Genomic DNA, 23,074 nt, shown 5'->3' on the forward strand with positions numbered 1-23,074 from the left:
ACTACAATGTTTTTTCAAGTTCGTTCTTGTATGCCGCCGTCTGCCTCTCTTCCGAAAATATCGAGTTAAAAAGAGTGCAAATTTAGCGATCGATGTGTCGATTTTTTAAAATGTTTATGCTTTTATGTTTAAAATGTGTATGAAAATATATTACGTAAAGGTATTTTCATTTTTGTACAGAAATAAGATACAAATTAAGGCAGCCTTTGTAACTACGCTCCACGTTGTCAGGGGATGTTTTTTCATGTTCGTTCTTGTCCGCCAGTTCTGAAAAATGCATTGTGTTATTTTATGAATTATGCATCTCTTCCATAAATCCTTTAAAAAGTTATACATTATTTCACTGCATCCAAGAATATTGTATGTATTCTCATACTATTGTATTTTAAAATACTACGGAAAATTTAAGCCCGTATTCCGCGGAGCGGCCAATGTTGTGGTTTGAAATCAGCTGATGAATACGAGTTTATTTCACCATAACGCAATTCTGAGCAAATGCTCTTGGTTCTAGGTAACATAAACGAATATCTAGATACTTGACTTATATGAGACAAAGTTATTTTTCCTTATACACTGTGTTTTTAGGTGGAAATATTTATTGAATATGTCTCGTTGTGAATGTGAACTACTTTTTTTTTCGTTAACATATTACGTTGGCGGCATGCTTATTGCATAAAACATTACGTGATTCTGTTCACAATAATCCTTTATACCATCGTAATACAAACTTTACGTTATTTATCTTATATCGGCGTGAAACCAACAGTAAAATGTGTTCTTTCAAGCACAGTAGTTTTTATTAAAATGATTTTATCCAAATTTTATCTACGGTTGTGTTTGATGGCATACGTTTACTGCAGCTTTATCCTTGTTGCCGATGTACGATAATAGTCATTAGCAGCTTGAACAGTTTTCTCAGCTTCAGTTATAACTAGGTTTAAATTTAACAGTATATTTCCCGATTGATCTTTAATCTAATTTGATCTCTGGTCTATAGCGAATAAAGTTATTACCTTAAGATATCTCAGTTCTATTCTATACATAACGCCATTTATAACAACTACGGTAATGTTGTACTGTTGTATGATGATTGAAATACAAGCCAAACGGATGTTATCCAGTTCGGTTGTACTTAAAAAATAAAAAGTCGTTTCTCGTTCGGTTGTTCATGGCTGTACACGTTCATGCAACGAGTATAACGTTAAAACCATACTTTCATCATTCTCTTTTGCTGTTATTGAACTTATGTAACTAGAAGATGGATAAAGTTAGGCCATTGTAATTTGATCTCTCATAAAATCGGACTATCGTAAGACTAATGATCGTAACCTGAACACTACAGCTACCTGTACACTGTATAAACTTTATTATATCTTTACATACTCTAGACACCCAAAAGTACTGTACAGTAAATTCTATAGTACTATACAGCATAAATATAATTTTACTTATTGCGCCGTTGTGGGATTACGGCGCCTTTGACTGGTCTAGAGTTTTGAAAGAAGGCTTTAAAATCGCTCAGCGTCGAAAATCGCTTGGCGTCGGCGGCCAGGAACGGAACCCCTGCCGCTAACTGGGGGCCGCCTGTATCATATATATACGAATACAGCAGCCTAGCCTTCAGTATACTGTATGCTACATATACGATATAATTTAGTAATTTATTAATGTAAGCCAATTTTGGAGGTTCAGTGCATTCTATGACATATCAGTAGAAAAAAAAAAAACAAGTGGACACGAAATGGGAATCAGATGTTGCGGACCAACATCGGCGTACCTAATTGAGCGATGTCAGGCTGCTGACGGCTAGTATATTTAAGAAATAAAATCAATGAATATACATCTTTTTTGTGATTCTTTTAAAAAGTTATACTACATTACAGTATCCAATAATATTGTATGTATTCTTATATTATTATATCATAAAACTAACAAAGCAGTCAGAGTTTTGGATTAGAAATCAACTGATGGCAAATAGGTGTTTATTTCTCCGTATTTAACTAAATTTGGAGCGGATTGCCTTTCTTTTAGTTAGTGTAAAATATCTAGATACTTTACTTAGATAGGACAAGGTAATTTGTCATTTTACTAGTACATGTTTTTAAGTTGAAATATGAATTAAATACACCTCGTGAAATAAAGTATTTTTTTCGTTAACAGATTGCGTTGTGGACATGTTTATTGTGTAAAATTATTACGCGATTCCATTTGCTATTTTCACTTCATTTCATCATAGTACGAACCTTTACCGTAATGTTACTTAGCTTTTATCGGCATGAAAACAATAGTAAATTGTGTTCTTTCAAGACCTGAAGTTTTGATTTAAATGACTTTCTCTCAATTTTATCTACGGTTGTGTTTGATGGCATAAGTTTACTGGAGTTATATCTTTGTTGCCAATGCACGATAGTAGTACTATATATGGACAAAACTCGCAAACTTCGGTGTAGTACCTTCAAACTCGACCGTAAACAAAATGAGAGAAATGTGTTTTAATCTAAACTATTGGGCACAAAAAGAACACATTTTACTGTTTTCACTCCAATAAAAGATAAATACGTAAAGCTCATAGTAGGCTGATGAGATAAAGTGAAAATATCAAACGGAATCTGTTGATTTTTGTTTACGCAATAAACATGCCCTCAGCGCCATCTACTAACGAAAAAATAACAAAAGTTCATTCACACACGATACGTTTTTAAGTGATATTTCCACTTGAAAACACTTTGTATAACGTAAAATAACATTGTCTCATATAAATAGAGTATATCAAGATTCATTTGTGCTAACTAGAAGCAAGAAAGTCGCTCTGATTTTATGTTTGACACAGCAAAACAAACTTACTCGCGATCGCCATCAGCTGATTTTCAAACCAAAGCATGATTGTCATGATTGTATTCTATAATACAAATAGTAATATGGAAATACATATAATATTATAGGATGCAGTGAAGTAAAACAACTTTTTAAAAGGTCCATGGAAAAGATACGAAAGCTGACACGAAAAATTTTATTGCTCTACATACGAAAAGTTTTCAAGATACAAAAGGTTTATGAAAGTCCGAGATTCGCCCGATAACAATTTTGAAACTCGCGCCGCGCGCTGCCATCTTAGTTCTAGTAGACTCGCCACCATCCTCCTGCTCTCCCATTGGTTCCTGATGCTAGCCAAGCCATGAGATCCTTCTCTCCTATTGGACAGCATCCCTCCCATCATGCATCTTACGTGGTGGCGTGCCTTTTTTTTTTTTTTATCGTATGCATGCGGCATTCGTTCGGGTCAACGATTTCGTTTAGTATCGTAAATTCGTTAGTGATTTTGTTGCCGTACTTTATCGTGTTGTGAGAACCTAATTAATATATGTACTACATACGTAACTTAATTACGTACAGTACATATAGTCATGGGTCCCAAGAAAGTTGCTGAAGTTCACAGAAAGAAGAGAATGCTTTCTATGGAGACAAAAATGGAGATAATAAAAAGTATGAAGCTGGCTTGCGGTTGAGTGTGATTGCTAAGGAATACGGCCGAAATCCGTCGACGATAGGCACCATCCTTAAGCAGAAGGAAGCCATTTAAAGCAGCTACACCTTCCAAGGGCATGACTATTTTGTCCAACAAGAGGAGCCATGTGCATAATGAAATGGAAAGGCTGCTGCTTGTATGGATCGAGGACAAAGAAATCGATGGCGATACGATAACCAAGATGGCAATCTGCCAGGAGGCCAGCGCTATTTTCGGCGATTTGATTGCCCAAGCCGAAGACGACGGCGGAGAGGGGACATCAACGGCAACCCCAGAGTTCAAGGCTTCTCATGGGTGGTTCGAAAAATTCCGTAAACGGACTGGCATCCATTCGGTGGTGAAGAAATTGAAATTACGTAAAGTATAAAAAAGTAAAAAGAAATGTAAAAATCAAAAAAAGACAAAATAAATTTTATTTTAAGTTTTTTGTAAAGTTAAGTGTTACAGTTTTGTTAATGTGTTTTGTAAAGTTTAGTTTGTTTTTCTGACATTTTTTTATGTGTTTCGTAAAGTTAAGTGTACGTATCTGCCGTTTGTCCTCCTCCTCCTCTGCCACCACTTTCGGAGATAGCCTCACTCGAAAGGTAAGCTTCCACATTTTACGTTACAGTAATAATATTTCTTGTATACACTGATATACACTTTATTTACAGGTTTTGCATTTTTATTATTAAGTTACGTATTGAATGGTCCATATTGTTGTAGTATTTCATTGTTTATAGGTCAATTTACCTTTATTATGAAATTTAATGGGGTGTTTTTGGAGGGCTTGGAACGGATTAGCCATTTTACATGTAAAATGTGGTCCAAGATACAAAAACCTCATGATACGAAAGGCGCCTCGGAACGGATTAATTTCGTATCTCGAGGTACTACTGTATATGATTATTACATACTCAAATTTTATGTCTCATGTAAGATGCGACCCCCTTAAAATTAGAGCCAAATTAGGGCTTCAAAAGTCGCATGATATGTGAGTTTATACGGTAAATAGAATTTGATTGCAATGAAATCGCTAAAGAAAAACATGTTGAAAAACTGTAAATTTTGTGAATAAAAGTTAAGGGGGCCGGCCGGAACCCCTATATATGGGGGTATAGGGCAAAAAATGCAGTCATAAAAAAATTCATGGAGCTTCATATGGCAATTGAGAATACGTATACGAAATATTTCTTCGAAATTCCTCTTACTTTCGTAGTTACAGGGTAATTAGTAAACATAACTCAATAAGCTTAAAACATTCATCCGTACAAGAAAATGCAATATTTCTTCTGTTATTGTATATTTTGATAATTATTGTCAAAGAAATTGTGAGAAATGGCATCTGTAGAGATTCCGTGGATCGCAGAGGGGAGTATCGAAGTTCAACCATGATCAGCCAGTCCGAGCACAGACTTCAAGTAGTCTACTCGTTCGAGTTCACCTCTGACATTCGCTTGCTTTTACATGTGCTTATCTATGTTTCGGCAAGAATTTCATCATGCCAATGAGGAAAAGACAAGGAAAACATCTTGCTAACATAAAGACAAAGAAAATTCGCTCTAATATGACTACAGAATATCATAATATATGCAATATTAGCATAGTTAGTGAAGAGAGAGAGGGAGGGTTGCGCAGTAAGTAAACGCCCCCGTCTTGCCTGAAGCACACGTCACACTGTTCCCCAGGCTACGATCTTTGAGCAAAGGGATCTTAATTTATGATAAATAGCATAGTTTTGGTTTATTAATACCCAAAAAAGGAATATGAAATTCATAATAATCATGATTTATTAACATTGTCTTTGTAAAAAGAGAGTACAACCTCGAATTTCACCTCTTGACATTCTCTTGCATTTACGTTTGTTTATTTTTGTTTTGGCAAGAATTTCATCATGCCAAAACAGAGAATACTAGGAAAACATCTAGCTAACATACAGAAGAAGAAAATTCGCTGTAATAAGCTGAGTTAGTGAAGGAGAGAGAGAGAGTTGCGTAGGAAGAAGTGCCCCGTCTTGCCTGACACAGTGCCCCAAGCTACTATATATGAACAAAGGGATCATCATTTATTATTAAATTATGATAAATAAAATAGTTTTGGTTTATTAATACACAAAAAAGAAATATACATTCATAAAAATCATTATTTATTAACATTGTCATTATAAAAATACGAAGAAAAACTTTGAACGCCTGTATCTCAAAACTATAGATATTGACCTTCAAAATCTATCTTCTCACTTAGTTTTAAAGCTATAACATTGGAATTTGGTATATAACTCAGAAAGACATTATAGAACAATCAAATGAAGCCCTTTTTTCCAATTTTTGTTTTGTCTTTTTTTTATAACTTTTGTTTTCCTAGTTTATAGGGTTTATTTTTTTTTACCATAATGAAAAATTCATATCTAGCAAAAAATGACTTTTAGAAAAAAAACTCCTCATTTGATTGGAGGTCTACATCAGGTCTATATATGGTAGTAATCCCAGGTCTTAATATTAAATATCAAGGGAGGAGATAGAATTTGAAAAATGGTTATTTTTATAGGTAAATCGCCCTGGCGTCACAAAACCGAAGGTCAGAGGCAAAAATCATATGAGGTTTGGAGATATCCCAAGTCACCTTATTAAGTGGTATGAATATCAAAGTCCTGTCCTTAAAGAATGGCATTAGCCGGCCGGTCCCCTTAAAGTTCATCTTTATTTATATTACTGAATATGTATGTTATCGTTTATGTTGTATTCATTGTCATTATTATTTAGTTATATCTGAAGTTCTCAAATTATATCAAGAATATAGAAAATCTTGAATCCAAAGTATATTTTACTCAAAATTGAAAAGGGAGGCAGCTGTATGTAATTAATTAAGCCCTTGGACTATATTTATAGGCTGCCTACATACTTGACACATTCTGACTCACTGCACAACCCCACGGCGCATGTTGTGGGTTTGCCAGGTAAATGGCGCATGTTGTACTGAATGCCAAAACTCGCCATTGCTAGTTACAACTTGCATAATCAACTGCCGTAAGTTGAGGGGCCATTATGAAATTGTTGCTTTTTGTGCCATGCCATGGCAACTTTTGATAGTAGTTGTGGAGTGATGTTGACTATGCATGGCAGCCTTCATAGTCGCATCACTGGCGCAAAGTCATTAAACTCAGAGACTTGGTTACAATTCATGCCAATTTATGGCGAATTGGTTGTAATGAGAGTAGTGGAGTCGTAATGAGCAAAATTTCGACCATTACAACTTTGCGGTTTGAAGTCACCAATGTGTCACCCAGGCTTAAGTGACAGAAATCATTCCAGCCCAGCTGATAAGTCAGTGGGAAGCAGAACCCTTCATCCCTCTCCTCTCCTCTCTCTATTGTTGCACTCAGCACACCGAACACTGACTCGAGCAAGCTTTTTTTTTTTTCTTTTTTTTTCTTTTTTTTAACTGTAGTAGTGCATTTGATTGTTTTCATGTTTTATCATGTTAAATAACATTTTATTTTTTATGTGAATTGGTACTGCTTTTACATACATATTATAGTAAAGGTTTTACTGTCTCTTCTCTCCTCAACAATACCAAAACGCAAGATAACTAAAGATCATTCATTCATTATTCCTCAAAAATATAAACACCCCTTCCCTTTACATCAGGTTAGCTGTGTAGCACTCCAATGACGAATGATTTTGTTAATCGTTTATGCTAATTTTATTGTAAAAAGCTTTGTTCTTTCATTTTCTATTTTGTTAATATTGTTCAACTAGACTGTCTCACTTGGGGCACCGAACACTGACTCAATTAAGAATTTTTTGTTTGTCTCCCTTTTTTCTGTATTGCATTTGATTGTTTTCATATTCTATCATTAAGTTAAATTTATTAGGAAATGTGTTTCTTCACAGACAAAAATACATTAATAATATTACATAGAGGGAACGGATACCCGACATATGTACATCAAAAGAAAAGGCGTATAATGCTCTACATTTTAGTTCCTGGAAAGAAAGAGAGGACATATGGATATACAGATTTTTACAATGTAAGGGTGAACATTTGCCTGATTGTCGTCCTTACAAATACTCCCCTTCCCCCTAAGACAATGATTACGTAGAGTCGTTGGATGACTAACAGAATCTTGCGGGGAGCTGAAGCAATCCTTGGGTTCATGATTCCCTCGGTTGAGGGGCGTCTTGTGTGTCCTTGTCGTCTTGAGGGCCGGAAAGCAGGATGCCGCCCCTGTTAGTGGGCCTGGGGGGTTTGACTGCTTTCCTTGGGCAGCCTCGACGACGTTTAGGGGCACTGTTGATGTACGTCTCTTGGCAGGGAATGAACTTCTGGGCAGCTGCACGCAACCTAGTCGGGAATATCAGGATCGTTATTGTCAGTGGGGAAGAATTCGCCTGGTACTGTCAGGGTCTCCCTTTACAACTTCTATGCTGGGGAAGGGTCTCCGTAGACTCTTGGGGCAGTGTGGAGACCGAGGAGGACCCAGGGAAGCTGTGCATTCCAATCAGGGCCCTGACAGCATGCCATTAAGGAAACCTTGAGGGAGCAGTGGACCCTTTCCACCATGCTGTTGGCTGCGGGATTGTAGGACATCATGGTGTGGTGCTTGGTCCCCATCAGGCGTGCCAGGGAAGACCAGAGCGCTAACGTGAAGGCGGATCCTTGGTCCGTCGTGACATCATTGGGCACTCCAAAGCAGCTGATCCAGCTGATCAGGAGAGCTTCAGCACATGCATCTGTGGTGGCTTCTGACATCGGGGTGGCTGCAGGCCACTTGGTAGACCGGTCAATCACTGTCAGGAGGTATCTGGCACCGTCAGATGGAGGAAGAGGCCCAACGACGTCGACATGGATATGTCCAAATCTTCGCCTTGGTTGGGGAAAAGAGCCTATCCCCAATTCAGTGTGCCTTCCCGTCTTGCTACTCTGGCATGTGATGCAGTTTCTGGGCCACTCCCTTGTGTACTTCCTGATGCCTTGCCACATGAACTTCTCCATCAGGAGCCTGGTTATGGTCAGGGCGATGGGTGTGAGAGGCCGTGAATGACGTCGAACACCTGCTTCCTGCGGGAGGCAGGTATCAGGGGACAAGGACGTCCTGTGCTGGTATCGCAGAGGAGCGTCGTCCTGGAGGGGGCTGAAGGGGATGTCCTCCCAGCTAAGGGCGGTGATGGTGGTCTGGTAGGGTGTTACTTCGGGGTCGGAGGCTTTTCATGTGCTAGGTCTTCTTGGTTGACGCTTAGGGGAAGGAGTTGATCTCGACCCTCGAGAGTGCGTCGGCTATGGGATTTCTTCCATCGGTGACATACTCGATGGAGCACCCAAACTCGGAGACGGCCGTGAATGACGTTGCTGCCTTGCAGACCAGGTGTCGTTCACCTTGACGAAGCCGTGGACCAGCAGCCTGTGGTTCGTCCCTACAGTGAAGGGGATGCCCTACTGAAGATATTTGAAGTGGCGGACGGCCTGGTAGACAGCAAGGAGCTCACAGTCAAATGTGGTGTAGCAAGTCCGCAGGTTTGAGCTTCTTGCTGAAAAAGGCTAGCGGTGTGGGGACTCCATTGACCAGCTGTTCCAGGACGGGTCCGCACGTGATGTTGCTGGCATCAGTGGTGAGCATCAGGGGTGCGACGGGGTCCTGGTGAGCTAGGGTGGTGGCCCTGCTGATGGAAGACTTGGTTCGGGCAAAGGCGAGCTACTGGTCTTCTCCTCCTGTCAGCTTCTTAGATTTGCCCTTCAGGACCTCAGTCCAAGGGCACATGGTGCGGGCGATGTCCGGAACAAATCTTCGGTAATAATTCACCATCCTGATGAATTCTTGAAGGGCCTTGACGGTCGTTGGCGTTGGGAACTTCTCCACTGCGGCCACCTTTGACGCCATGGGAAGAACTGTTGCTGCTGTAATTTTGTGGCCGAGGAAATCCACTTTCTCGGCGCCGAAGGTGCATTTGTCCAAATGGACGACAATTTCGTTCTCTTGCAGGCGCTTGAGGACAGCCCGGACATGGTTCAGGTGCTCCTCCGGCGATCTGGAAAAGATAAGAATATCGTCTACGTAGCAGACGCAGAGGTATAAGTCACCGAGGATGCTGTCCATGAGGCGTTGAAAGATGGCCCCAGCGTTCTGCAGGCTGAAGGTGTAGAAGGCGAACACGAAGGATCCAAAGGGCGCGATGATTGCTGTCTTTGGAATGTCAACTGGATGGATGGGGACTTGAAAATAAGACTTTAATAAGTTGTTCTTGGAGAAGACCTTGGCGCCATGGAGGGGCCCGGTGAGGTCCTGCATGTTTGGCAGGGGGTAGCTGTTGGGCGTCGTGACGAGGTTCAAGCACCGGTAGTCACCACAGGGCCTCCACGTACCATCTGCCTTCTTCACCGTGTGGAGGGGGGATGCCCTCAGACTCGCTGCCTTTTTACAGATCCCCATCCTTTCCATTTCTTTGAACGTGGTCTTGGCTTCCTGGTGGAGCTTCGGCAGGAGGCGGCAGAACTTTGCGTGTGTTGGGGGGCCCTTGGTCTCAGTGTGGTGGAAGACACCATACTTGGATGCGGCCCCAGCCACCTGGTGAAGCTCGGGGTGGAAGACGTCCGGAAGCTCATGGAGAAGGGAGGTGTATCTGTTGTGGGGAAGGATGGAGCAGATGGTGGGCGCCCTTGGTCCTCTGGCGAGTGGGTGGGAGAGGCCAGTCTCGGTATCAAGAAGCACTGGCGGGCCACATCCACCAAGAAACCGTAGTGGGCGAGGAAGTCTGCCCCCAGGAGAGGGGTCTATACGTCGGCGAGGTTGAAAGGCTAGGTGTAGGTCCGGCCCAAGAACACGATGGTCTGGGCCCTGGTGTCGTAGGTGTGGATGGGCATCCTGTTTGCAGCTATGAGGGCGGTTGGGTCGTCGGGGGCGTGGCTGCGATCCTCTGCAGATGAAGGGAACACCGACTGCATAGCACCAGTGTCAACCAGCATCCTGAGGCCAGAGATGCTGTCCTGGATGTAGAGGCCTCTGGGTTGGGACTTCGTAACTGCCGCTGCAATGGGGGCTTGTTTTGGGCGCTGCCTCCGTCGTTTTTGGAAGGGCAGAAGGAGCAAGGGCACTCACACTTCCATGCTTTGCTACTGAACTGGCAGTGGAAGTGGCACCTCCCAACTTCTGGGAGGGGCTGCGGCGATTGCTGGTATGCTGCACCAACCATGTCATCTTGCTGTAGGCTGTTGGCTGACATAGAAGAGAGTTTTGCAGCTTGGGTGGCGGTAAACAGCACGAAAGCCCGCTGCACCACACTTTTCATCTCCATGGTCTCGACATTAGGGGATCTGGCTTTGGACCTTGGGTACGAGCTGGCGAAGGAAAAGTTGACGGAGTATGCCCACCTCCTGCCTTCGTCCTTGATGATCCACCTCTGGCAGGAGGACCAGGTCCTGGAGCTTGTGCCAGGCCACTCTGGGATCTGAGGTGGTCATGGGGTTGACCACGAGGTCAAAAATTTGGGCGGCTCGCTGGGGAACTGGGAGGGAGAAGACCTGGATGAGCTCCCTCTTCAGACTTTTGTAGGGCAGCTTCCTGGGCTGGCTGTTCATCCATAGGGTGAGGCGTTTGAAGGCATCCGATGTGAGGGTTCCAGCAATGAGGTCTGCCTTGTTGGTGTTCTGGGTGATGCCGTGGATCTGGAACTGTATTTCTGCCCATTGCAACCATGGTGCGACGTCCTCACTGCAGAAGGACGGCAGCTTAACGTGGTGGGGCTCTGATGGTGCAGTCGTCTGGGGCGCAGGCACGGGCATCGAGGAGGACTCAGGCTTTCAGAAGGATCATCTCACGGATTGCAGGGTCGAGGCAGACAAAGAGAAGTCGAGCGAATGCGCTGAACTCTCCCTCGTTTTGTCAGTCTCATGCTTACGGTCAACGAGAAGTCGTGAATGGCGGGCCAAACTGTAAGACTGAACGCCAAAACACTTTTGTGAAGAAATGCTGTTGCGAGTCCGCTAATGGCATTGAGAAGTGCCAGAGAATCTAGACTAAGCGTTGTTTGGGTCCATTATAGGTTCTTTGAAGGTGAGCAGTGGTAATTAGTCCCTAAATGGCAAAGCCAAAACCACTTGGGTTACCTACTCCTGGGTCACCAATTGTGAGTACTGAGTAAGACAAGGAAAGTGAGCAAACTAACTTTATTCCATAAAGCGGCTGTACATAAGGTGGTATGCGGACAGAAACGTAGTGTTCGTCACGCACGCACAAATAAACATAAACAAATAGGGACTGGGCCCTTGCTGTGAATGTTTCTTCTCAGATGAAAATACATGAATAATATTACATAGAGGGAACAGATTCCCGACATATATACATCAAAAGTAAGGGCATAAAATGTTCTACATTTTAGTTCCTGGAAGAAAAGAGAGGACATATGGATATACAGATTTTTACAATGGAAAGGCGAACATTCTCCCAAATGTGTCCTTACAGTACTTCCTACCCATTCAGAAGATAGCATGTCATCATAACTGTATGTACTGCACTTAAGTTAAATCAATTACAAGTAAAAAGCATTTTAGTTTAGTACAATATAAATACAGAACTGTATGTAAAAATAGAAATATAAATGAAACTTTATTTACCTTTGGTGAATAAAAAGGGAAACAGTTTGTGACAAGCAAAGGAATAGTAACTACCTTAAATCAGGGAGGAACATACATACCGTACTTTAATTAAATCAGCTGAAGCTCTTTGGTGTCTGTCTTATCGGACATCCAGATTAATGCCGTCTGGTTTACTGAGGGTCGACTCTTATTCAGAAAACACTTCCAAATGACATGGAAAATGTGTCCAACAGCTACCTAAGACTACAATCTGGCCATGCATGTGTATTGATACTGGTTGCTGGATGTCTTCTCTTTTATATAGTGCATGCAGCAGGAGGGCATATATTATGTTTTGCATAGCCTGAATTTATGATTAACTAAATTTTTTCTCTCATCCTAAATTCTGTTCAAGTAAAGAGCATAAAGTGTAAAATAAAAGCTAAGACTGTAATTATAAGAACAAATTAATGTTATGACAATTGTAACAGTCATAAAAAGTACAGGAATTACATTATGCAAATGTGCTTAAATATTTATTTATGAAGTATAAACCAAGACCCTGTCTAAAAACTTTTCAAATTGGTGATTGGATATATATTGTTCAAAGTCCTTTCCTCTTGATTAGGTGACCATGGTAAGCTTGGCCATGGTGACACTGCTAAGGTCTATCGTCCACGTGTAATTGAGGCACTTCAGGGCTTAACCATACGGAAGCTCTCCACAGGAACTCATGTCTCCTTTGCTCTTGCAGCTCATGGGCAGGTTAGTTATTTTGTGGTGGAGAGAAATTTGTAATTTAGTTTGTAATATAGAAGTTATGATCAAGGTTATTACATTACTTTGACTCTATCAGAAACATTAATATTCCTTTCTGGTAATTATTTTTAATGTCATGTATGCCTGTCTATCTGATATTCAGTGTTTAAGATTGAAGACTACAGATATCAAGATAATTCTATCATAGTCAAGGATATGTTTAGGTGTATGTTGGATCCATGTATGGTACTGTATACAGTACCATGTTTTAATGTTTCCCTTTGATGGTTATTACTGAATTTCTTAAGTGGTGTGATAAAGAAAGCTGTGTAAATGACTATTTAATTTCTATCTTTACAATTGTGTATATTTTTTCTTAATTATGATTAATATCTTAATGAAGTATTTTTCCCCATAAATTTTTCCAGGTTTTAAGTAGGGTAGCTCAAAATAGAATAAGTACTGGAATGTGATAATAAACATGGGAATATAGTTTAACCTTTTTTTGAAGCTATGGCATAAAAGCAAGGGAGTAAAAGATTTTAGGTTCTAGTGTGAAACATGTATATTCTTTGAAAGAATTATATTAGATTTTACAGTGAAAGGAAATCACATTCTGTTTTTGCATTTTATGGCTCTTATTTTTTTATACATAAGCTTGATAAGGTTACATAGTCTCATATAGATTAAGATTCTACAGAGTTTTGAGTAACAAAAAAAACAGCAGATATATTGGGGTGATACAAAGGGCACATTTTTATTTCATGTACGCTATGGCAGTAAATAGAATTACTTTATACTTTATAAGATAGGAAGTAGTTTGTCCAAGGTACCAGCCACACAGTGAGATGTTACCTCTAGTTAATAGAACATTTCTGTGCCTGGCCAGACAGTTTGATGTAGAATCTTTTACCCTAAGTACAATGCTTTCCCTTTTGCTCACGCATACTCTGAATAGCCTGGCATATTCTTTACTCACCCTTCCTCTTTCTATACATTTCAAACAACACTCAATATACTACACTTTTCTTTTTCCATCCCATGGGTTATAAAGCTCAAAGTGTATTCATGACCAGTCAGCAGCCTGTCCCAAACACAGAGAGTATTGGATAAGTCAAGGTTGTCAGTGTGCAAAGGCATTTGGGACATAAAAATATAGCTGCTGCAAAATTAAACAGTGAAGGATATTTTTAAATAATGTGCCCATAAAATGGAGTATGGTGGGAAATATTACGAATAAAGGATTGGTGGAGATACACAGTATCAGGAAGCTGGAAAAAAGACTGATGTAAAAAATAGATTGTTTGGACATGTGATGAGATGGGTTAAGGAGCAGTGTCAAAAAGCAGTAGGTATGGAAATACATGACGAAGACGTGTATATCCTGGAAATCATGGGGAAAAGCTATACATAAGTGAATACCTAGACCTGATGGGAGTTCAAGCTACCCCATGATGGTAGCTAGAAAGAAAATTGTGTAGTAGAACCTTGTTGGAGGGAGTGATCATAATAGTATATCAATTTAGGGTCATTATTATATTTTTTTATATATGGTCCAGATGTCAGGAATTATTAAATGACCTATTTATGCTTAAGGATTTATTTAAAATGACTGAATTAAAATTGAAAGTCCTCTTATCTGGTATAAAGAAAAGGAAGTTAAGTTGTACTTATGGAAACATTTGAGATCACTGAAGCATCAATTATAGTAAAATACTGAAATTGGTAACAAATATGTTATGATTTAAAGACAGCATCACACACGTGATACATGGATGCTTTAGCAACTTGAGCTGGTATATTATAAAGGGGTGACATCCCAAAATACAAAATGGTATTGGAGCTCCAGATGCTGTCCATAGTCAGTGACTCAATAGGTATGTTATTTAAGATTGTTACTGTACCTGCCAACTCCTCTGTTTGATTACACTGTATGACTCGTAATATCTGTGTGTACTTAAAAAATAGGCTGAAAACAGTTTCTTACAATGTAACTGATTGATTATTGACCTTTTCATGGATTGATCAGTTGATTCAAATGATTGGAATTAATCTTCATCCCGGTTACTAAAACTTTACATTGACCATCTAATCCAGGTTTTTTAAAAGCTTTGCATTCTGCTTAGTTACTCACATATTACTATAATAGATTCACATCACTCGTGCATCTCATGCCCAGCGCCGTTCCTTATGACGCTCCTGATTAGCTGTTGATAAGGTAACCGCAGGGCTGGAAACTCAGTCTCTCTCAAGAGTTCACATAGTCAGGATGTGTTCTGAGCTTGAATGACAAAAATGGTTTTCAAAAGTTATAACTTTCATTACACTTCAGTTTTACCTGCAAAAGAGTAGTGTTTCCCAATTGCATCACTAAGCCTTGACAAGCCGATGATTTAAAGATTATAATGATAGTATAAGAATTATGAAGAAAATTGTAATATATAATAAAAAGGAATAATGCGAGGGATATAGGAGGACTGATTGTAGCGAAAGAAAAATCAGTGGGATGAATGAATTTCCTCCATAGGGTATCAATATCTAAGTAATTAATTTTTTCATATAGAGATTTCCACAATAGGATATGAAAGGGTGATGGTGATGATAATAATGATGATAATGAAGTCTTAATACTCTTTTTTTCCCCCATAAGACTTCTATCAAGGGGTCTTAATCAAGATGATGACGTCATCGAGAGATCACGTGAACAACACCTGACTACACGAAGATAAGAGAGAGAGATTAATATTCTTAATCTTTTGCTTGTTATTTTCATAATATTGATAGCCCTACCTATAATTTTTTGGTAGCATTGTCTTCCATGACATTTAAGCTACAAAACTGTATGAAACACAAGATGATAAATGATGAATGCACTGCAGTCTCATGTAAGGAATGAAAGAATATATTTTATATAAAGAATTTCATGTTTATTTCACTTTAAATATTTTAGCATTAAGTTTACTGAAGTACATAATTCTCATATCATTATAATCCTTAAATCATTGGCTTGATGATGTTTAGTAATGAAATTGGGAAACAATCCTTTTCTGCAGGTAAAACAGATGTGTAATGAAAGTTATAGCTTTTGAAAGACATTTTTGTCAGGAGAGGTTGGAATGTACATCCTGTCTATGTGAACTCTTGAGAGAGACTGAGAGTTTCCAGCCCTGTGATTAGCTTATCAATAGCCAATCAGGAGTGTCATAAGGGATGGGCCTAAACATCAGATGCATCGTTAATGTGAATCTATTATAGTCACATCCCCTGTTAAAAGAAAAGAGGTATAATTAAATACAACATTAATATCATATTACTTTTAAAAGTTGCAGTTGCACTTCATTTTTGGCTAAAAAACTTTTTAGCATTACTAAGATTTGCCTATGAGAATATAATACATCACTCTAAAGTACATTTTTCCCAATATAAGGAAATAATTCTTTTTGTACATTTAGAAAGTTCATACTATTCTGATTCACACTTCATCACAATAATGCAAAAAAAAAAAAAAGACTTTGGAGGAGTAGGGCATTATGGTGTTTAAATTTGTTTTAAAATGAAAAAGTTTTGTTTCACTATACTATTGTGGATACAGAGCTGTATGAACTGAACAGCTTATATAGGCATTCCAACTTCGTATGTTAAACTTCTAACTCTTCTTTTGGGTCATACTTTCAGGCACAACAAAATATTTGCTAAGCTATCAAGTGATTTGTGTTAATCTGTTAATTCTAAACTTTTCTTTTCCAAGAACCAGCACTCATTCCGTAGAACTAATTATGGAACTTGCTCTTTAAAGTTTTATCATAAGGAGCAGTATTGTGTGGAAAGATAAACATCAGCATTATTGAGAGGAAGGGATTAAGATGCACATTATACCTACACTGACGTTTACTAGTCTTTTTTTGTCTCTTCTATTTTCAAAAGTGTCAGGCAAGATTTTGTTAGGATCACTTTACCATTTTATTGTATGCATTTGGCACCCTTAACTTTTTGGTTACTGGGAGCTCATGACAGGCACTATTTTGTATCATTATTTTCTTGCTAAGGAATATCGGAGAAGTGCACATGAAATGATTTTCAGGGGTATGAGCTTCATACATTTTCCTGCCAGTAACATTTAGATTTTATTATTTTCATTTGAAATAGCATGTAGTCATCATTTTCAGTTTTTAGAGATTGTAAATGTATTAGTATAGCTAAGCCACAATTATAGCATTTTAGCACTGCATGTAAGTCATTTAAATGTACTTTATTTGGAATGCTTGTGTGATTTGCTGTAATTTGTTGAATTATGCACATGAGCACGTAGTTGTTTTATCTTTATTTGGAATTAATGTTTATAGAGTGTAGTTATCAAATTAGTCGGTTTATCTTACACATCTTTAGATAGTCTTGACAATGTCATTGTACTGACAGTGTTTATAGTTTATGTTTAGTTGCTTATAATTTTGCTTCCAGTTACAGTTTCTCCTCATCTGCATTAGAATTTGTCCATGGGCATTTTGTGAACTTAATAGAATTAGATAAACTATTAACCATGCAATGACAGGTATTTTTGTTACAGTTATGTCAATCTGATCTGTAATTATTTTTCCTTTAAAAATCTAGGTTATTTGGTATTCTCAAAGATTTCAAGCATTTTATCCATTTTCATCCCATGCTTTTCTTGGAAATTTACTGTATAAGTTAGGTTGCTTTATTTACAGCTAGGTTTTGAGCGAGTAAGTAGTATTGCATATTTGAAAGAAGTAAGTTAAAATAAAAGAAGGGGGAAGTAGATTTTGGATTGCAAGAAGAAAATAACTTTGAATATTCTTCTTTTTATTCAGATTTGAGCTCATGTGGAGAGAAAGGCATATGGGAGGTAGCATCATGTGCTCTCCTTGTGCCAACATCATAAGGCAGACAATGCAAATTACTAAAAACGTTGGTTTTCAGCCAGCATGTGTGAAGTTGATACAGTTAATACCAATTATCCTTAGACATTTGATGTCCATAGTAAATACGTAACTCTAGTACACTTCCGTAAATTCAGGTTTTTTTTTTCTAATATAAATGTCTGTAATTTTTCATTATTCTCCAAAGCGGGTCACGAGTAGCCCTCTGGACTGAATAGGCCACTTTATGTGTGCTTTAGAGAAAGACTTGGGTAATCCAACCAGGCATATATTTATTTATTGGGTTAGCTCTGACTGTTTTTCCATAGCAGTGACTGTATCCTTGGTGTCAGTTGCTATAGAAAATATTAAATGATAGAGAGCCAATAGCACTCAGTCATATCTTGGGTATTTCTGTCAGGGTGATATCACAAGCTTAAAGATGTGGGCACTTGTGTCATTCCTCTTAAACCTTGTCAATAACGTTTTCCTCTTTTGTAGACTTTCATTGTCAAACTTATTATAGACAATGTCTACACAAAATTTTTTTTACGCTGCCAATGTAGGTTTGTATTTTTTGTTTGTTTGAAATAATGTTGGTATATTCATGACTAAGTGGGTATAGACTGATATGTATGGAATACATAATCTGGTCCAAAGGTGCTTAATCTTTACCTGTGCAGAGTACAAGGGAGACTTTGAAGCATGGGTACACTTACACATGGTGCTACTGACCCTTAACTTACATCATCCTACGTCTTAAATACAACTAACTTGTTAATTTTGAAACATCTTTTAGAATTCCTAGCAAGTTTTAAAAGAAAGTTCTATGTACTTCACAAGCCAAGCATGCCCAAAACGTGAACATGTGAAAAACATCTCATCCATAGACATAGAAGGCTTTAGGATTATGTGTTACTCTTACCACCTTACTTAAAATGTACTGTTTAAAAACATGACTTGCAACCAGATCTATGACTTATCTCTTACTGCTGTACTTGTACCAGCATCCAATACATGGTTATGTAACTGTTTTAAAACTGGAACTATAACTATCATTACTGAAAGGTACTGTAGATGGATTGTTCTTTAGGAGTAAATATATATCTTGATTAGTTAAGTTCACTGAATAATAATTTTGGTAGCTATTTTATATTATGGGAAGCTCCATTATATAAACAAACAAATGGAAGCTTTTTCGTGATTAAAAAGTTTTATTGCATTCTTGCATACAAAGCTGGGGCTGCAGTGTGTAGACCTTTTTGTTATTAATCCTTAAACATTGTTTTTATAAGTATCTTACCAAGTAATTAAAGCTATAGTTTCTCACATGACAGCCTAAAAATTCATAATTCGTGATAACTATTCAACTGTCTAGTGTAGGTGACTTAAAGCCCCACCCACTTTTAGTGTAAAGAGCGGAGCGAAATGGGAGAGAACTCGATCCTTTTCCTGCCTGCTTCCGACCAACATCATTCGTTCCTGCAGCCTACTGTCACCATTTGCTTGGTGATGTACTCAGAATTTGTTGTAACTTTCTGATGATTGGCTTTGCTAGTGTTATTTTTACTTAGTTTATGATTCTTTGCTTCATTAGTTACTTGGTTAACTTTTACTTAGCAGAAGGTCAAATACTAGCTCTTCCAGTGCTCACTTTTGTAGCAAAGGATGTAAGACTAGGTTAGTCAAGTCATCAATCGACTCATACTAAATCTGTCAAATGTAGAAGAGTGGATTGTGATTGAGAATACATACCTGTGTTGACTGCCAAGACTGGGATGAAAAGAAGTGGAAAGCTTTAAAATCTTATTTGCTTAAGCTTGAAAGGGAGAGAGAGGAAGGTGGCCACTAGAGCTGAAAGTAAGGGTAGCCTTGATTCTGCTAGGCTAATAGAGGATAGTACTGTCCCTTTATCACCAGTTTTCACTGTGTCTCCAATTCTTAGTCCTCTTACTTCTTTACCACACAGCCCATTCCAGACTCCCATGCTTCCAACCTGACCCCATTGCCAGTCTCAGATCAAGGTAAGTGATAGTGTTGTCTGTGGAGGAGGTGGCGCCCTGTCCTGTTGATGCTTAGAAACGAAGGTCCCTCTCCGGCTCTCCTAAACCCCCTCAGTCGCACCTGCCTCCCCTCCCCTAGGTGTTGATATTAGTGCTGTGGAAAGGTGTTAGTGTAAGTGCTCATCAATTAACTCCGACTCCGAAGCCTCCATCCCAGATAAGAAGCGCAGTTGGCACCATCCTGCCTCCTCTCATCCTCTCAAGAGGCACTCCGATAGAGCTGACCGCTCCCCTCCTCCACCTAAGAGGCATAGATAGCCTAGTCTCAGCCCCAATCCCTCTGCAGCTTTGCCAAGCCTCCTGCCTCCTCTGTTGCTCATGGCCAGGAATTGGATTAGGACAGTTCAGAGTCAATTCATTCGTATGTGGAATGCCAGCTCTTGGCTCCTAAGCATCCAAAACAGCCTCCTAAGCAGAAATCGTCATCTTCTAGACTCCTTTCTGCCTCCGAGCTCCTGTCACCCACAGAGCACTCCACTCCCATACGTAAGTGGCAGACTCCACCTGATGCGGTGGCTCCAGCTCTAGTGCTTCTGGGGCCAGCTTGTTGGTGCTCCCCTCTATCTCCACCACTCAAGCTCCCGCACCAACTCGAGATGATCTGTTGTTGGAGCCTATTAAACACCAGTTATTGTGAGCTTTATTCGGAAGACCCCAGCGACTTCATCTTTGGTCTCTGCAATGGAGACTGGGGGAACTCTGGTCTCCGGCGGGGGACTTGCCCCTAATAAGGGTTTCTCTTTCCCTGGAAGTGAGAGAAAACCATCATTGGTGGTTGAACGACCAAAATCTCTTGAAGGGTGTTCCTCTACGTTCTCTTCCCCCAGACTTCCTTCTGTTTTCAGACTCCTCCCTCGCAGGTTGGGGTGCTCATTTAAGCGGCCTCAATACTTCGGGTGTTTGGAGTTTGGAGTACAAACAACATCATATCAACGTCTTAGAGTTAATGGCAGCCTTTCTGGGTCTGAAGGAATTTCAGGAGAAAGTAGAGGATCATTCTGTTTTTCTCATGTCGGACAACACCACGGTGGTCGCTTATGTGAACAAGCAGGGGGACCTGGTTTCACATCAACTTCATGTGCCTTGACAGTCGAGGTTCACCAGTGGGCGGTCAGCAATTCAGTAGAGCTCTCAGCCAGGTATATCCCAGGTAGAAGGAATGTGGTTGCAGACATGCTTAGTCGTCGGGATCAGATCCTAGGCATAGAGTGATCCCTTCATCAGGCCGTGGCAGACAAGCTCTTCCAGGTTTGGGGGAGACCCATGCTGGACCTCTTTGTGACCCAGTTCAACAGGAAACTGGAGATTTTCTGTTTGGTGGTTCCAGATCCTCTGGCATTAGTGAAGGACGTGTTCCAACATCCCTGGGACAACCTGCAGGTGTATGCCTTCCCTCCGTTTTGTTTGACCTGTCAAGTCCTGAACAGGTTGATGAGTTTGCAGTCTCAGGATGACTTTGGTAGCCTCTCTGTGGCCACAGGCGGAATGGTTCCCAGATCTGCTGTTGTTGTTGGAGGTTCCGAGGGAAATTCTCCCCGGCGACATCTTTGTCAGCCACATTTAGAAAGATCCCACCAGTCAGTAGAATCCCTGTCTCTTCACAGTTGGAGGCTATCAAGTATCTCCTAAGAAAGTCTTACCTCTGCCGTTTACCAAGGCAAATGAGGGATTTACTGTGATTGGTGTCGTAAACAGGGTTTTTCTCCACTCGGAACCTCTGTTCAGCACATAGCAGACTTTTTGACCTTCCTCAGGGATGAGAAAGGTTTTTCTGTTTCCGCCATTAGAGGCTACAGGGCGGCCCTGAGTTTAGTGTTACATCTTAGAGGTATCGCCATCTCCTCATCCTGGGAAATCTCCTTGCTAGTTAAGGGGTTTGAACAGTCATGTTCTACCTGAGAGCTCAGACCCCCAATGTGGGATGTTCTTGGTCTTAAGAAGTTTCACTAAAGCTCCTTATGAGCCTTTGCATCGTTTGTCAGGCAGGAACTTGACACTGAAAATGGTTTTCCTGTCAAGAAGAATTTGGCTGTTCATAGCGTGCTGAGCCCTGGTACTTGGTTACGCCAGTCCATGTTCACCTCTTTCTATCTTAAAGATGTTGCCCACAGATCTATGGACACATTTTCCCTAGGTCCTGTGGTGGCTGCCCAACAGATTGTGTAATTCATCGTTGCCCTTAACAGGGCACATTTGTATCTTACCTAAGATGATTGTGTGGATGAGAGAATGAGTGAGTTGGCTGGTCTCTTTATTTCTCTTGCACCTTTCCTTTTTCCTACGGTCGGGTTGAAAAATAGACATGTCATTTGTTGGACTGGTCTGATACAGGTGAGTAAGGTAGTCATACTGATAGTTTGGTTGCTTGGTGTACAGATATCCAACCCTCAATTTGGTAGCATATACTCCGCTCCTTAGCAAAGGGGAGTAAGGTTTATTATTGAACAGTCAAAGTTTCTCTTTAGTTCCTTATTCAATGATTCGTCTCATATATCATTGTAGGTAACCCAGTATCTGAGTTGTTTGATATCACTGTACCTAGCATCTCATGGACATCAGTCCATTGAAACTGACTGGTGGAGGAGGCCCTTTTTTCTATCTCCACCCCAGACCTTTCAATACAATACTGTGGGCCCACGTACTGAAGGTCCAATGGTCCCGGGAGAGGTACAGTCTCCCGCCTACCTGCAGAGACTCATTGACTGGTTGAGGTCTTACTTCCTCTGCCTCCTCTGAAGCCTCTGCCTCTTGAGAGAACTCTAGAGCCAGCTCTCTGCCGGTAAGCACCTCTTGCTCTGCTTCCCCTTGTGTGCCTATTATAGCCTTGAAACACCCCCTGTGTATCAAAGGAGGCGTTGAAGGCTGGGGAAGTCACAAGGGCAGCCAAACTCGAGGGCTGTTGAGTCGGTTGACTCTGCAGCAGAACAAACTGCTGTTGTGGTTGTGCGTTAGATGTCGAAGGCTTATTCATTTGGGAGACAGGAACTGCCTGTACCACTGCTTGAGGCTGAAAGGTCTGGAAAGGCTGATACTTCCTAGGCCTCTACCTACTTTTGGTTTGTGGTCCGGGGGTCTCGAACTTCCTTTTGAAGGGAAGTCCCCAGCAGACACGAAGGTTCTGGTTAGCTCTAGCCATCTCACTGAGGACGCTGTTAACCCCGTCCTCAGGAAAAAGGTTGGCCCCTCAGATCGATGCTTTTATGAGCTTGTTAGGCTCATGCCTGATGGAGGCATTAGCAAAGACATGCTTCCTGCAGGCTCGTCTAGCCACTATGAAATCATACAGGTCCGATTGATAAGCC

The 23,074-nt window shown here is 40.2% G+C and overlaps 1 protein-coding gene across 1 annotated transcript in view; it reads left to right on the forward strand.

The window, feature by feature from the left end:
* LOC135226952 (probable E3 ubiquitin-protein ligase HERC1) overlaps positions 1–23,074 on the forward strand; it is a 448,279-nt gene that overhangs the window by 247,718 nt on the left and 177,487 nt on the right. The window contains exon 13 of the mRNA XM_064266635.1: positions 12,702–12,838. Coding sequence (XP_064122705.1) covers positions 12,702–12,838 — 137 coding nt within the window. The remainder of the gene's footprint in view (positions 1–12,701; positions 12,839–23,074) is intronic.

Source organism: Macrobrachium nipponense, chromosome 15 (assembly GCF_015104395.2).
Source record: "Macrobrachium nipponense isolate FS-2020 chromosome 15, ASM1510439v2, whole genome shotgun sequence".
NCBI classification, from domain to species: Eukaryota; Metazoa; Arthropoda; class Malacostraca; order Decapoda; family Palaemonidae; genus Macrobrachium; species Macrobrachium nipponense.